Source organism: Antrostomus carolinensis, unplaced genomic scaffold (assembly GCF_000700745.2).
Source record: "Antrostomus carolinensis isolate BGI_N321 unplaced genomic scaffold, ASM70074v2 Scaffold50403, whole genome shotgun sequence".
Lineage (NCBI taxonomy): Eukaryota > Metazoa > Chordata > Aves > Caprimulgiformes > Caprimulgidae > Antrostomus > Antrostomus carolinensis.
This window is the reverse complement of record NW_010306841.1, coordinates 1-13,666: the sequence shown is the minus strand read 5'-3', so window position 1 is coordinate 13,666 and position 13,666 is coordinate 1. Positions and strand designations below refer to the sequence as shown.

At 41.8% G+C, this 13,666-nt stretch overlaps 1 protein-coding gene across 1 annotated transcript; it reads left to right on the top strand.

The window, feature by feature from the left end:
• Positions 1-666: 666 nt before the first annotated feature.
• Positions 667-13,490, top strand: NFRKB (nuclear factor related to kappaB binding protein; the record flags this gene model as incomplete). The annotated part of the gene is made up of 20 exons (XM_010165237.2): positions 667-816; positions 1,765-1,966; positions 2,071-2,198; positions 3,234-3,408; positions 3,597-3,698; positions 4,307-4,380; positions 4,792-4,876; positions 5,321-5,501; positions 5,697-5,805; positions 6,280-6,406; positions 7,300-7,365; positions 8,346-8,425; positions 8,506-8,546; positions 8,946-9,006; positions 9,870-10,044; positions 10,990-11,096; positions 11,564-11,687; positions 12,117-12,196; positions 12,873-13,093; positions 13,193-13,490. Coding segments are annotated over exons 1-20 (2,571 nt in total), but the record flags the coding sequence as incomplete, so codon positions are not given.
• Positions 13,491-13,666: the final 176 nt, after the last annotated feature.

Here is a 13,666-nt window from a genome sequence, read left to right as displayed (position 1 = left end):
GGGGGGAGGGGGGAGCGCTGTCGCGACAAGACGCCGGTGTCAGGCCCAGAACCAGCGTATCGGGTATGAAATATGACTTTATTTATTTATTTTCCCTGTGATTTCTTACTATTTTAATTGTTTATTTGTTTATTGGTTTTTATTCATTTATTCCATGCGGTTTATGCGTTTTTCCTCCCAACCTTAAAGCTTTATCCAAATAATACTGGAGTTGGAACAGGGCTCTTGGCACATTGAACCTGAGAGAAATCCCACCTTAGGCCTGTTTTCCACCTTAAAACCACTGTCAGGATTTAGATGTAGTTTTTCATGGTTTTTAACTCTATGGATAACAGTTCCTGCAGGTGGGAAGTGAAGTGAAATGGAGTCACCAGTGCTTTCCAGTCTGACTGTACCAGGGCACGGTACATGCTGTCTGGAGGAGCATTCCTCTGTTGACATGTCTCCTGTTGTAACTGAACAGTAAATTAATGTTATAACATCTTAAATATCTCATGTTCTGATTCCATAGCTTGCGTTAAACAACCACTTCACCAAACACAACTTCTCAATCATTCCTCAGCTGTACCTGATTTTGTGATTTTTTTCAAATGTCCTTTCCAACCCCAAACCATCTTATGATTATTTTTTGGTTGTTAAAGGTTTTTGCTGCTGTTGTTCAGGACTGAGCGAGGGTGAAGAATGGATTCTCTGGATCATATGCTCACGGACCCCCTGGAGCTGGGACCCTGCGGGGAAGGAAGTGGCACACGCATCATGGAAGATTGCATGTTGGGTACCACCAGGGTCAGCCTGCCTGAGGACCTTCTGGAGGATGTGAGTAGTGCTAAGATACTTTATCTTCTCAGAACCCTGATGAACAGCATGTTTAACTTGCTTTGTGGGGCTTACAGAGCAAACTGTAAAGAGGGGAAGCGTTTGTGACTGTCCTGGAAAAGATGTCCAAGAGGCGGGGTGGGGGCTCCAGAATCACAGAATGGTTTGGATTGGAAGGGACCTTAAAGATCATCCAGTCCCAACCCCCCTGCCAGCAGCAGGGACACCTTCCACTAGACCAGGTTGCTCAAAGCCTCATCCAGCCTGACCTTCAACACTTCCAGGGAGGGGGCATCCACAACTTCCTTGGGCAACCTGTTCCAGTGTCTGACCACCCTCACAGTGAAGAACTTCTTCCTAATATCTCATCTAAACCTCCCCTCTTTCAGCTTAAACCCATTTCCCCTTGTTTTGTCACTAACTGCCCTTATGAAAAGTCCTTCCCCAGCTTTCTTGTAGCCCCTTCAGGTACTGGGAGGCCACTATAAGATCTCCCTGGAGCCTTCTCTTCTCCAGGCTGAACAGCCCCAACTCTCTCAGCTTGTCCTCACAGGAGAGGTGCTCCAGCCCTCGGATCATCCTGGTGGCCTCCTCTGGACTTGTTCCAGCTGCTCCAGGTCTTTCTTGTGATGGCTTTGATAAATCTCAGGAAAAAGTCTTTAAAACCATTCTGTTACATTCTTTTTCTAAATAACAATCTCTCTCTTATTTTGAAATTGCTTTTGAGAAAGTTTTGTTTGTTAAAAGTTTTGAATTGGTTTTCTTGTTGCCAATAGTATCATTAATTTCCTCATCTTTATATTCTTTTTGCTCTATTGTTTTCTTCATTTAGTGTGAGACAGTCTCCTGTCTTGTGTTTTTGTGACCACAGAAAGCCTTAAGGGCTAGAAAATTGTCAAGGACGCAGATGCATTTTCCACACTATTTTTTTTTTTTTGCTTTCTTTAGCCTGAGATCTTCTTTGAAGTTGTCAGCTTATCTACATGGCAGGAGGTGCTGACAGATGCACAGCAAGACCACCTAAAAAAATTCCTGCCTCACTTTCCTGAAAACAACCGAGAGCATCAGAACAAACTCATCTCTGCTTTATTCAGCGGTGAAAACTTCCGTTTTGGAAATCCACTGCACATCGCCCAGAAACTCTTCCGAGGTTAGTGAGCATAACAACAAACTTCTGTGTCTTTTTGGGGGTTAAGTTCTTAACTAGCAGTTGATGAAAACTGAAGTGTTTTTTTTTTTACCTCTTTCTTACAGATGGATACTTTAATCCTGAAGTTGTGAAATACCGGCAGCTCTGTTTGAAGTCCCAGTACAAACGCTACCTGAGCTCTCAGCAGCAGTACTTCTACCGCCTGCTCAAGCAGATCCTCGCTTCCCGCAACGTGAGTGTCTTCAGGGTGTGGTCATCACTTTCTCGTGTCCTGTAATGAATAAGTTGTCTTCACAGCAAATGGTCTTGGTATTTGTGCATTCACAATTTTTGGAGGTCTTTCTGTTACTGATTGCTGCGTTTCTGGTTTTCCCTTGGCCTCTGTAGTATTTGAGAATGCCCGTAATATTGTTATGTTTGCAGATTGCTGGGTTTGAAACTCTCGTAGCACTTGCTTGTGTCTTTTTTTTTCCATGCCCACCTTGTCCCCCGCTTCCTGCATTTTTCCCTTTACACCTTACTTAAAACAGTCCTATTAAGAAGTCTTTCTGCCTTTTTTTTTTGCTATTATTTATTTGTGAAACACGCCAGGTTGCTAAATAGTTGTATGAATTCCCCAGCTTCACTGGAGACTGGTATAGAATAGATATAAAACTCAGATTGTGATGCCTTTAAATCCCTGAGGAAGTTTTCCTCCATGGATGCTCTTGTCAGCTAATTGATGTCAACTGAAATGTCTTAATTGTAGATACTCGTTCGCTTAGCATTTCATTACGCTTAGATGTTGAAACATATGGGATGTATGGATGAAGATGAAAGCCTGTCCTTATAAGATTCCCCATGGTGATATGGGAAAAAGAATATGGAACTGTGTAGGAAATTATTTCCTCTGTAGCCTTAAGGGGTAAAATATTTTCTTAGAAAGAGACAGTGTCTGTGTTATGTATTTGGCGTGCAAACTGCACGAGTGGGTCTCAGACCAACAGTTACAACAATCCACGTAAAATTGTATGTGCAGGTGAAGGTGCAGGAATTTCTCCTTGCTTTTTCCCCCTCCCCTTCAAATGGTGGTCTAAAATGCTGGCTTTTAAATCTTGTACGTGGCAGATACTGATAGGCTTTAAGGGTTATCATATAAAGAACCGAGTTGCTTACTGCACTAAATCCAAATATGAAACTTGCTGAAAGTATATGAGTTGGGCTTGTCTGTTCTAACTTACAATGCTGCAGCTGAGATAGCTCACGCCATGTGTATCTCATCTTCCAGCACTTGCTGGATTTAGCTCGGAAAGGAGGCCCCGATATGACCCTGAGGAGAAGGCATTTCCCACCGACGTACGACGCAGAAGAACGAGACAAACGGACGCATCGGCGCTACTTGAAGATTCTGAGGGAAGTGAAAGAGGAGTGTGGAGATACCACCTTGTCTTCTGATGAAGAAGGTAATGCTTTGGACTGAACTAAAGAGGTGTGAATAGAGAAAGACAAGTTTTTGGTGTCAGGACAGTGTCTTTGATAGAAGAATAGAAACTGGACTTCAGTTTTATTGGCTGTGCTCTAATGAAAGCAGAGGTGTACAATTATGTAGGTGCTAGATCTTGGCAGAAATTAATTTATTTCTTGACTTTAGATCTAAGCTCCTGGCCTCCAAGTTCTCCAGCACGTTGTCCAAGTCCACCAGTTCCCCTGAGGGTGATCCCCACATTGTCAACCTTGGACATGAAAACAGCAGGTGAGAACCAAACTAGGGGTTGATAGGGATTTAGGGATGAGAATTACTTTGAGAGCCTGCAAGGCATTAGTTTGAAAGTCTGTTGTTTCATGGGAAATCTTGTAATGCTTCATTTTTGCAGCCTCCAAAACAGTTAGCTCTTTTCCCAGTTTATTTAATGTTTTCCTCCTTGGAAGGCTAGTATTTTAACACAAGGATCTACAGTTTATGTAATACTACTGATTTCTGTTGTTATATTTTGCCTTTAAGGGTTGAAGCATTGGCGTAGTGCAGTTCAAAATATTTTAGTGTATGTGCCAAGGGAATCCCTCCTAAGGTCACTGTAATCAAGTCTGCAGAGCCTTCATGCAGCACGGCTGGTTCTCGCTCCTTTTCACTCCATACTTAAATCAACAGTGAAATCTGATCACCCAAGAAAGTGGAAGAAAGTCTTGACAATAAATTGTTTGATTAAAAGAATGACATTTAAATGAGGAAAATTTAATTACTGAAATTTGGAGATTATCGAAAGTGGGAATGGATAATAAATGTTATTCTAAGAAGTCTGTAAAGTAACGTTAATGGGAAACTCTGCAAATAATCTCTGAATGGGGTTTTTTTTGTTGCAGACAAGATAGAACTCGGGGAAAGTGATTTGAAGATGATGTTGAAGAAGCACCATGAGAAACGAAAACGTCAGCCTGTAAGATGTCAAGCAGCTAAGGGGGGGTGGGACTGCATTCTACCTGGTAGTCTTTTACCTGTTAGCTGTTAAGTTCAGGGTACTTCTGGGTGACAAAATGAGTGCTACTTTTTTGTGTGCAACCGCCCTTCAGCCCTTTATTGTAACGTGTATTTAGTTATCAGTATATACATGCAACTCTTGTTTATGCTTGACTGTTTAGAAGGATTTTGTCATTTTAGTGATGTGTTTTGGAGAAACAAAATTTTGAATTTCAGGGTTAAAAGACTTTCCAACTTCTATGACAGTAAATAACTTTATAAGCTGATCCTGGATAAGTTTGGGGTGTTTCAGTAGTTGCTTATCTTCTGTACCCTTGTTGCTCTCAACACTTTGTCCTTTCCCAATTTTCATTTCTCTCCCGTTGTGTAGGACCATCCTGATCTGGTCACGACAGACGTGACTCTGGAGGACATTATGACTCGAGTAAATGCTGGCAGGAAGGGTTCCTTAGCAGGTGAGTGGCTTGGACACGGTATTTGTGCACTGCATGATTATGGGGTATCCTGTGTGTGCAAAAAGCTAAGGGCGAAGGTGGTATTGATAGATTGTCATATCCTTCTGCTCTTCAGATAGCTGGCTAACATTGTTCTGTGAGTTCTTCCCTTTCAGTTGCTCACAGACAACTCTAGTTTCCACTGAAGGTGATTCCAACTAGTTGATGAAAGTTAATTTGTATCTCTGTTCTAAGCAGTTACATTTGCCTTTCGAATTTCTTACGTGTTGGTTTAAAAACTAAAGGTTTTTTATTAAAACAGAGGGGAAAAAAAATAAAGCTTCGTGAAAATGACTGGGAAAGTGGAATGAGTGATGTGTGAATGAGTGCACGCTACATACACTTCTGAATATATGTTTAAATATATAGTTTATGACTCTGTGAAATATTTTATCATACCTACAGCCTTATACGACCTTGCAACCCTTAAGAAAAAGGTGAAGGAAAAGGAAGATAAGAAGAAAAAAAAGCTGAAGCTTATTAAATCCGAGGTGGAAGATTTGGCTGACTCTCTTAGCAACGCAGATGGAATCCCACTCATGTCTCAGGATCGTTCCCCCATCCCTCTGTCATCTGTTAAAGAGGAGTAAGTGCTTCAAAGGGCGCTGAACACCTTTGCATGGATGGAGGGAGCAACAGATGCTGCAGCTCAGATTTTTGTGTGACTTTGGCAGGTTTTGGTTTTGTGCAGCTTGGGATGTGTGAAATGTGTGGTGTTTGTAGATGAAGGTAAATATTTACTCAGGGAACTTACTCTACTTGTGTTCTTTTTTGTTTGAAGACCTCTTGAGGAAATGAAGCCATGCCTTGGAATAAATGAAATATCTTCCAGCTTCTTTTTCCTTCTGTTGGAAATACTGTTTCTGGAAGGACCTGCTACTCTCTCTGTGGTAAGGAACTACCCACAGATCTAGAAATCTTTGCAGAAAGCAAAATTAGGAAATAGAGGGTTTTATAGATACATAATAGTGATTATTCTCCAGAGCTGTCCTACTGTAAATTATATTAACACATAGATTATGTATTAAAGAAATTAAACCCTTTGGGATTGCATACCACATTCTGGTTTTAACATATTTCATGCATTTAGTCAGTTGAATCTCTAAGTCTTTCCATACCCATCCTTTAGATCATGGTTAAATACAGTCCATGTATCAAAGGCAGAGATGGTGGGGAAGTTTTTTCCCCTTTTTGGTGTCAGTTATCTGAAATACCATGTAATGGTTACTTGAAAAAGTCAGGTGATTTTTTTTTATATACATAAAAATCTTTTTGTCCCTTGGATGTGTTTAGCTGTTTTGTTTTCTATTAAAACAGTCATAAAGTGTGAGATCTTTAATAGAATATTTCTTTTTCCTCTTCAGCTTGAAGATAAGGTCCTAGATTGGCAATCTTCTCCTGCCAGCGCACTAAATAACTGGTTCTCCTTTGCCCCTAACTGGTCTGAACTGGTTTTACCTGCCTTGCAGTACTTGACAGGAGACAGCAGAGGTAAGAACGGCTGTTAAAAATACTAATGGTGCTTTTACCTCAGTGCTGGTTTGTGTTATAGCTCAAATCAACTTTTAATTCATCACTACCATGAATTGTTGACAGCGTTTCTATGACAGGCTTTATGACTTACATTTCTTGATTGTGGCAGACTTATTTTGCATGTGGATAGGAGATAAGACCCAACTCGATTCCTGAGTGTGTGAAAACATGTGTGAAACTGCCTCTAGACAGTTTCTCCTGTTCTGATTATCTGCTTCAGGCAGTATGTTTGAAACAGAAAGAAATTAGTCTCTTCCCGGTGTGAAGACGACGTGGTTGTCTTCGGAGATGATAAAAAACAAACTAGATGATGCCCTGAGCAATCCACTGGAAACATGAAGTTGGCTTAGCTTTGACCTGGGGCTTGGAGCAGTGAAGCTTCACATGTTCCTTTCAAACTGAATTATTCTGTGATAATAAATAATTAATAAATAATAATAAATTCGCTTAGTGGGAAGTTTTAAAGAGAGAAACAGTGTGGATTGTAGTGGCCTTTGCAGCATGGACACTTAATGTTCTCCATAATGCTGGGGGGTACCATAAATCCCAAGCCCCAGGATAGTCACCGTACAGTAACAGTTCCTGGTGCCTCACAGCATGAACATGATCTCATCTGACAGCCTGTAAATGAAAAACTCGTTATCTTGTTCTTTTCTTGTGCTTGCACTGTTAACTCTGAGTTGCTTACCTTCCCTTTGGGCAAGTATAAATTTAGAGATGCACTTCTGTAATCACTTATCTTTCATTTATCTCTCATTATGAATCCAACTCAACAGCTTGCATCACAACAGTAGGATTTTGGGGGTTGAATGATTGTGTAATGTCTCTGACATGCACATTTTTCATTGTAGATGTTCCTTCCAGCTTCTCACCTTTCGTTGAATTCAAGGAAAAAACTCAGCAGTGGAAATTACTGGGTGAGTATCTTGTGTTCTTCTGTGATTTCTACTAAAGGTTGGTTGTTTTCTCCAGGACTTTATTTTCAGCTTGCTGCAGCCCAGAGAGAAAGACAAGTAGAACTGTTAATTCATTGGTTAGGCCTTTTCTTTTTTATCTGAGCAAAGATTTTTCTTGCATTCTAGGTTTTCACAAGACATTAGTGTCAGCAGCAGATGGAGAATAAGTGAGCAAAGGCACTGGGCTTTATTTCTTTATGTTGCTGACCTAACCATGTATATGTCACCCTTCAAATCTGTCTGAACAACTTAGAATTTTCCCTTCTGTGCAGCATACCTTCTGATTATTCAGAGTAATGATCAATTATTACAATTATAAATGAATTAAGCTTCTCTATGGAGCAAAGTGATACTATTCTTATTTTTAAAACTGGGAACTAAAGAGAAAATTAATAATAAATGTGCCCAGGCTCATACTGAGTGAGTGACAGATTTCTTGTGTTTCTGTCTGTTCCTTTAGCTGCTAGGCAGAATTTTCCATTCTTAATTATAGCAGTTCTAGTGATCATATTTGCAGGTTTAAACTGCAAGAGATTTGGAGTCAGGAGGCTATTTCTCTGGTCCCTTTCAGAGTCTTTAGAGGTTATGTGGACACGTGTTTCTGCTCATGGACTCAAGTGACTGGGATTACTTTGAAGAGTAGGACCCATCTGCAATGATCAGGTGGCTTCATCTCAAACAGTATCTTGCCTGCTGTGCCAGGAGTTGAAGCACTGTCCTTTGTACCAGAATAGGGGGATAACTTGGATTTAGCATGTTCCTAAGCCTGGGTGTGTTCAAATATTGAAATCAAAGCATCTGTGAAGTGTGGAAAAATGCCTTGTGACTGGTGATGCATAGAGGTGGGAAGGGAGTGGGAGATGACTGGGAAATACAAGCAGCTGACTTCATAACAAATAAAAGGACTTCTCTTTCTTATTTTTCCTGATTTTTTGGACTAGGTTCTTGCCAAGATCATGAGAAGGAATTGGCAGCACTGTTTCAGCTCTGGTTGGAGACCAAAGACCAGACTTTTTTCAAAGTGAGTCAGAAAAAAAATCACCTTCTAGCAGCACAAAACCTGAGTTATATCCAGCATTGACATTTCTTTGTTTTTGACAGGAAAATGAAGACAGCTCAGATGCCACACCAGTTCCCAGAGTGTAAGTATATAATAATGCTTGAAAGCTTCTACAGTGCGTGCTAAAGCTATGAAGGTTTGTCTTTGTGCCTCTGGATCTGAATGGCTGGTTGCTTAAAGTAAAATGATTTTACATCATGGGGCAGGAGGGAACTTGATAGTCTGATCTTATACAAAGTCAATTGATTTTTCCCCAAATTATATCCTGATAACTTGATTATTTACAGTCCTTGCTTACCTGCAGGTAGTGTGTAGAGCCTATTTTAAGATCTCTGCAGGCCTTATTTTTGTTATTATAAATGCTTTCAGAATTTATTCAGAAGAATTTGCAGAAAGGGTGAGGTGACTAATCCTTTGGGAGGTTCTTTGGGATTGTTGTGGGCTTGCTGTTGCTCAGAACTGATGGTAACCTTTGTTTCAGAAGGACTGACTATGTAGTCCGACCTAGCACTGGAGAGGAGAAACGTGTGTTTCAGGAGCAAGTAAGAAAAGAATCATCTTCATTTTAAACACACATGTAGAAACAGTCAGCCACTAAAACAAGAGAATTCATATGGGATGGCAGTTTTATACTCTTACACATACTTTGTTAACAATGTGTAAAGATTTAGTACGTTTCTTCTGCCTTCAAGTTGGTATCTTGGCCTTACATAAAACTTGCTCACAATACAGCCTAGCTGCTTACTTCAAACACACCTCTATTTCCAGTAAGTATTGGGCAAAATTAATTTAAATTGGTGGTGCCAGCCTTTCTGTCTCCTCTGCCATCCTCCAGCATATGAGGATGAGTTGTCTCTATATTTTTGGGGCATGTATGAGCACAAGCAGAAGACAAGTGTCCATAAATGCACCCATACACTTAGTTATCTTGTCTGTAATAGATGCAAGTGTGTATTATAGGGTAGGCACACGATGATGATTCTTCTCCCTGGGTACATGTGCTGTGTGTGTGGTAGAGTAACCAGGTTTACATTTTTGAAATCTCTCTTTTACCAGATTAGAGGAGGATGAAAGGTCTTGTTGATGCTGGGGGAAGGGATGTTTCCTGGGCAGAAGGTGTATCTCTGGCACCTCTTTAGCCTGTGCAGCTGCTTAACAATGAATCTAATGTATTGCACTTGCACACTTTGGTTAGGTGCTGCTTTCTATTCTATTCAAAGTAGTTTGTGCTTGTCTTGATCCAAAAGAAGTTTATACAGCAGTATTTCAGCCTTTAATTTAAACAAACCACCAAACTTCCTCTAGAGAATGATAATAACTTATATTCTAATATAAACATAGCACAAGCTTTAACACTTTGCTCTATGTTTCCTGCTAAATTTGTTCCTCTTGTTTCCAAATACAGGAACGTTACCGTTACAGCCAGCCCCACAAAGCTTTCACTTTCCGTATGCACGGCTTTGAGTCAGTTGTTGGTCCTGTGAAGGGAGTTTTTGACAAGGAAACTTCATTAAACAAAGCCCGAGAGCATTCTCTCCTCCGCTCAGACAGACCAGCATATGTCACCATCTTGTCCCTCGGTAAGGTGATGGCCCAAAAAAATGTTGTTTAAAAAGGAAAAAGGCTCCCCTGCCCCCTCCCTTCCCCCCCAAGCAATGACTTTAGGAATCTACATTATAAAGGAAAAGGTGAACAGGCTTGGATGACATGAAGGCTCCAGGGAGATCTTATAGCGGCCTCCCAGTACCTGAAGGGGCTACAAGAAAGCTGGGGAAGGACTTTTCATAAGGGCAGTTAATGACAAAACAAGGGGAAATGGGTTGAAGCTGAAAGAGGGGAGGTTTAGATGAGATATTAGGAAGAAGTTCTTCACTGTGAGGGTGGTCAGACACTGGAACAGGTTGCCCAAGGAAGTTGTGGATGCCCCCTCCCTGGAAGTGTTGAAGGCCAGGTTGGATGAGGCTTTGAGCAACCTGATCTAGTGGAAGGTGTCCCTGCTGATGACAGGGGGGTTGGAACTGGATGATCTTTAAGGTCCCTTCCAACCCAAACCATTCTATGATTCATTCTAAGAAATTATATATAAAATAAAGGTGATAAAATGCTGGGAGCAGGAATAATTAGAAAAGAAGGTGTCTTTGTGTTGCTGTTGATCTGAGAGAAAGTGGGAAATAGAGAGGAGAGTCTGTGGGGCTGGCTGAAGCTCAGGCTCAGATAAGGGGAAAACAAAAGAGTTGTGGTTTCAGTACATTGTTGTGAAGTTGGGGCATTACAAAGTCATTCTGGGGTTCAGTGTTGTTCCCCAAGTTCATCACTCCTAGCACAAAGCCATCACAGTTGATGTGCTTTAAAATGATCTTTTATAATCTCTGCTCATATTTCTGAGGGATCGCTAGATTTTAGTGAGCAGGTCGGCACTATGAGAGCAGGGATGAGGCAGCAGTACCAAAATGTATCTGCTGAAGTACTGGAATACAGCTGCCTAGTTATGACTGGAAGTTGGAGCTCTTGATTTTGTGTTTCAGTTCGTGATGCTGCTGCTCGCCTTCCTAATGGAGAAGGGACTCGTGCTGAAATCTGTGAGCTGCTTAAAGATTCCCAGTTCCTAGCTCCCGATGTCACAAGTGCTCAAGTAAGTTGGATATCATGTCTAGTCTCAAATAGTTTCTCTTAAAAATACAATGCACAGACCCAGGCAATATTCAGTGGCTGAAGCCAAATGAATTTTTTATGCTGCTGTGACTAGCAAACGAGAGCTGTGTTCTGCTCTGGTGAGCTGCTGCAAATCTGCACCGAACTCTGGATGATGCAAAAACGGCTGCAAAAGCCACAGAATTAACACCACGTCATATATCTGCTCACATTTTAGATTCAGAAACAGTCAGTTTTCAGAGCTCTTGGCTTTTTGGTGGAAGCACCATTTAATCCAAGGTGGCAAACAGCGCCCTGTGCTGCAACATCTGCTCTTAGTTCTTACTCAAACAAAGATTTCTAGCAGCTTACTCGGGTTTTATGCCAAATAGGATTACTTTTCTATGCATGACCTTTGTCTGGCTGACCCAGGGACATCTTGTAATTCCCTGAATTCTCAACTTTCAGGTTAATACTGTTGTTAGTGGTGCTTTGGATCGATTACATTATGAGAAAGATCCCTGTGTGAAATACGATATTGGACGCAAGTTGTGGATCTACCTGCACCGGGACAGGAGTGAGGAAGAGTTTGGTAAGCCTGTGCTTAGTGATACCTTAAGAATTGAAAATATTTATAAAATCTCTTGAGTTTCTTCAGTCCAGCTGGATAATCAACATTAATTTGTCACTCTAGCTTTTTTTCTCTAGTCAGTTTACTCATGTTAGCCCATCAGCACTTAAATCCACTCTTGCAGAGCAGTGTGTCAGTTTGAAGTGTTTGAAAAAACAGCATCCTGTGTACAAGAACTGCAGGTGTACACACATTCACAACTTCTTATGTGACTTATGTCTTATTTTCAGCCTTTTGGGCTAATTTTACTTGATATTTCTCTTGGCACTATTACATGACTATGCGTGTTTGATTCCTTGTCTGAAGATGAACTTACAGTTCTGAATTGGCCTCTTCCTTCAGTCAGTTTCCTCGTGTTCAGGAGCTCTAACCGTGAATTTGTATTTACAGAACGGATCCACCAGGCTCAAGCTGCTGCAGCAAAGGCCAAGAAAGCTCTTCAGCAGAAGCCAAAACCTCCATCTAAAATGGTAAATTTTGGGATTGGGAAGGAGACACAGGCTTGACTTAATCCATAATTCTGCATCCATAGTGGCTGATGAAAATTACCACCTATTTGCCTTACCACTTCATTATGTTTATGAGTGTCAGAGTTAGTCTAGCACCAGCACAAAAATAAAAGAGAGGAAGAGGAGACTTTTACACCTCCCAGCTTCCACTGTTATCCTTGTTGATCTCAGCAGAAAGATTAATGGCATTTGCTCGTGCTCCCTGCTTTAGGAATGGTCTTTCAGATCTAGTTTTGAGGTTAATCTGTAGCAGAGTATGTGGAACACGTCTGCTGCTCTCCACCTTGCTGTGCTGAAGCTCTCGGGGTTTGAATGTCATTTTGTTGTCGTTGTTATCGAGATCAAATATCTCTAAAGTATTTGCTGTTGACAAATTAACCAAGGTGGAAATCTGCATGTTATGAGTGTTTGTCACTGCTGAGATCTGCCTTTCCTTGAGGAGAGGAGCAAGCAAACACACCAGCCCACTTGTGGCTGCAGTTGGGGAAGGCAGACAGCCATCTGTGATCTCAGGATTTAGCACCTGGGCATTCAGAACCATCCAGAACTCAGCCTGAAGCACTCAGCCTACTCTAGAGCTCAGCAATCAAACCTGTTTTTTGTGAAGACCTTCATGTTTGACATGGTTTCTTTGCAGAAGTCTAGTAGCAAAGAGAGTTCTGTGAAAGCACTCCCCAGCAGCACATCAGAGCCCAGTCAGCTGAACCTTAGTGACTCCAGCATGCCACCAACTCCCGTGACTCCTGTGACACCAACTGCACCAGCATTACCAGCAACACCCATTTCACCCCCACCAGTGTCTGTGGTGAGCAAGAGTGTATCTAGCGCTGCATCAGAGCCAGCAAAACCCAGCCAAAGGTACTTCTTCTGTCTCATACCTGGCTTGTTAGTGTTACTGGTTCTTTCTCAGTCATTTCCTACATCTTTGCTGACCTACTGGCTTTCCCTGTTCCATAGTGTTCTTCTGGTATCATCCCCTACCATGCCACAGCTCGGGACCTTGCTTTCCACAGCGCAGAGTTCACAGACACAGCCTGGGCCTCAGCCACCTCCCACCCGAGTTGTCAGTCACACCACTTCCTCAGGACTGCCACAGGTCCGGGTGGTCACTGCCCAGTCCAACCTCCCAGCCGTGTCTCAGCAAGCCCCAGTGGTAACCCAACAGCAGCAGCAGCAGCAGCAGCAGCAGCAACCTACGTCAGTGCCTCAAATCCGCGTTCCAGCTACAGCCACGCAAACCAAAGTGCTCCCTCAGGTGAGTTTGGTCACATGGAAATGGTGGGGTAGTTCTGACTCCTAATCTCACTACTTCTAGTGTTTGGGAATGGTGCACAGGGATTACTTGCTCACTTGGAACGTGCAGTAACTGCAGGGCAGGGGCAGAGAAACAACTGGGCAGAGAAAAACTTAATGAAATAGAATAAGGGCAAG